The 2,500-nt window shown below is 46.6% G+C and overlaps 1 protein-coding gene across 1 annotated transcript in view; it reads right to left on the reverse strand.

Moving 5' to 3' along the window:
* The window catches only part of LOC121308811 (homeobox protein Hox-A1-like), an 18,060-nt gene extending 15,560 nt beyond the window's left edge, over nt 1–2,500 (reverse strand). Inside the window, exons 1-2 of the mRNA XM_041241456.1 lie at nt 2,430–2,500; nt 1,799–2,246 (exon numbers count right to left, since the gene is read on the reverse strand). Of these exons, the coding sequence (XP_041097390.1) occupies nt 1,799–2,199 (401 nt within the window). The 5' untranslated portion in view covers nt 2,200–2,246; nt 2,430–2,500. The remainder of the gene's footprint in view (nt 1–1,798; nt 2,247–2,429) is intronic.

The raw sequence follows: 2,500 nt of genomic DNA on the forward strand, positions 1-2,500 counted from the left end.
TTATATGAACTGAACACTTTCCAAAGAGAGCAAGTAACACCGTGCACAGCAGCGTGCGCACGCAGCCCTTCAGAATGACTTTGAAAGCTGACACGAATAAGAATTGCGGCAGAGTGTAACACGATATTATGAATATACATACGCCCGAGTCTATTACAACACACCATGGCTTTGGCAGTTTTGACTTGCTGTGCGTATGAAATCAGACCACTGGAACTGCTGGAACTGAACATCTTGCTAAGTTGGCAAAATAAGAAAATTAGTGATTGTCTAATTTGATTGATGATTTTAATAGGGCACACATGCACTCAATTAAAAACAGTATAGAGAAAAGGAACACACAGCCACACCTGATAAAACGCAGGAGACTTTTTTTAGAAGTTGTTTGAGACGCCTGATTAAAGCACAAAGCGGTCTGACATTTTCACACACGAGTGCCTATAGTTTCTATATCACTGATTACTGCGAGGAAAGTCTCACCCCAGAGGTTTTCATGCAGGGGGGTATTCGAAAATTATAATTGACAAATCTTGAGGTGTTCTGATGGACTGGTACACTGCTGTATATTGCATGAACGCTGTGTCAACCGATCTATTCTTCAATAGCTACAGTAAAACGAGAATTGGGGAGATTTATTTAGACAACGCAAAAATGAAAGAAGAGTGGGTGTTTATGGTAACAGTTTTTGTTTTCAAATCTTGCAGTATAATATACGAAATGTTTAAATAGTGCACAGTTATAGCTAGCTAGTATTCATAATGATTTGTATTCGGAGGAGCTTTCATCTCTGAGCCGGACCCCGGAGAGTGACCCTGTTTCATGCACCTCAATGCAAAAATCATAAAGTTAGCATCGTTTGTATTTGCGGGACCCATCGAACAACCCGACATTCCTTTGAATAGTTCTTTACATTCGATACAAGCAAAGGATGCGGAGCTGTTACACGCAGCCCTCGCCGCTCGAGAAGACGTGGGCTGTCTGTCTCGCCTTCAGCTGTGCTTACAAAAAATATATTAGTAACATGAGGCTATCGGGGGTCGTGATCCGAACCAGCGCGGCTGTACCCAGACCATTGGCTGGGCTTGGAACCTGGCGCTGCCAATCAGAGCGCTTAGTGTGCCCGGGCCTGTTTATAACACCGTGCACGCACCCAGGCTCCTCTGTGTGACGTCACAGCGATCTGTCGGCATGCCAGCTAATAAAATGTCAATGTATTTTTTTTTTTTTTCTCACCGCAGTTAAGAAAGCAAGGGGCTGGGTGCTGATGCGCTTGCAATGCAATGCCCAACACACGCCTGGAAATCTGTCTTTGCTTTTGTGTTGGAGGGCAAACAAATCACTAAAGAAACTAGTAGCTCAGGCAAATCGAGTTAACATTCAGCGAGCAACCTCTCCTATACGTGCTGTACTTACTGTACACTCCCAAATACACACACACATACACATAGATAAAACCTTTAGAATGCAATCAGAGATTCCGAATTGGAAGGATCCAATCGAATCCCAATCGATTCTAATTAGAACTGTTTTTAGTTTATGTTTATATTGGGAACCCAGGTAGACCACACTCGATAGCCACTCAGAGAATCACCCCGGGTGTTTGAATTGGCTTCTCCGCGGCGCTCACTGCCTGCAATAGCACAAGCCATTGGCGCGCTGTGGCTGGTACCATGACACCTTTAAAACTGGGGGTTGAAAAAGACCTAAAAAAGGAAATACTGTAGATAAACACGGTCCCATTGCAGCTGCAGCTCAGCAACCTGTAAGCCATTAATTGCAAAGGAGCGTCAGGACTCACAAAGGGAGCGGTGTAGGAGCTGTGACTTCGGGTCTGGAGCTGGGAGGCTGGGGGGAAGGGGTCCCAGACGCGCTGTTGTCAGATTTATCCGAGGGGGGGTCCTCCTGGCCGCTGGAGGACGAAGAGGAGGAGGGTGAAGAGGAGAGTGTTGACCCGCACATCAGGCCCTCTTTCTCTCGCTTCTTCTGCTTCATGCGTCGGTTCTGGAACCAGATTTTGACCTGGGACTCGTTCAGCTGCAGCGCGGTCGCGATCTCCACCCGCCGGGCGCGCGTCAGGTACTTGTTGAAGTGGAACTCTTTCTCGAGCTCGGTCAGTTGTTTGGTGGTGAAGTTGGTCCTCGGGACACCACATCCGTTGCCGTGGCTACCGCTGTTGTTGTTGTTGTTGTTGTTGTTCATGAGGTCTACTCCCGGGTAGTCGCTGCTGCAGTTTACCGCCGACCTTACTGAGAGAGAGAGAAGAGAGAGAGAGAGAGAGAGAGAGAGAGAGAGAGGAGAGAGAGAACGCATATTAAAGTTAAGAAATTGGAGAGAAACTCTATCCCAAGTTCAGAGAGAGAGAGAGAGAGAGAGAGAGAGAGAGAGAGAGAGAGAGAGAGAGAGAGAGAGAGCGAGAGAGCATGTCATACCAGTGTCCTAACCGACTTCAGTGTGAATAAAACTACGAGGAGATACGAGTTTTCTTATGTGTGAATGCTAT

The sequence above is a fragment of the Polyodon spathula genome, unplaced genomic scaffold (assembly GCF_017654505.1).
Source record: "Polyodon spathula isolate WHYD16114869_AA unplaced genomic scaffold, ASM1765450v1 scaffolds_784, whole genome shotgun sequence".
NCBI lineage: Eukaryota > Metazoa > Chordata > Actinopteri > Acipenseriformes > Polyodontidae > Polyodon > Polyodon spathula.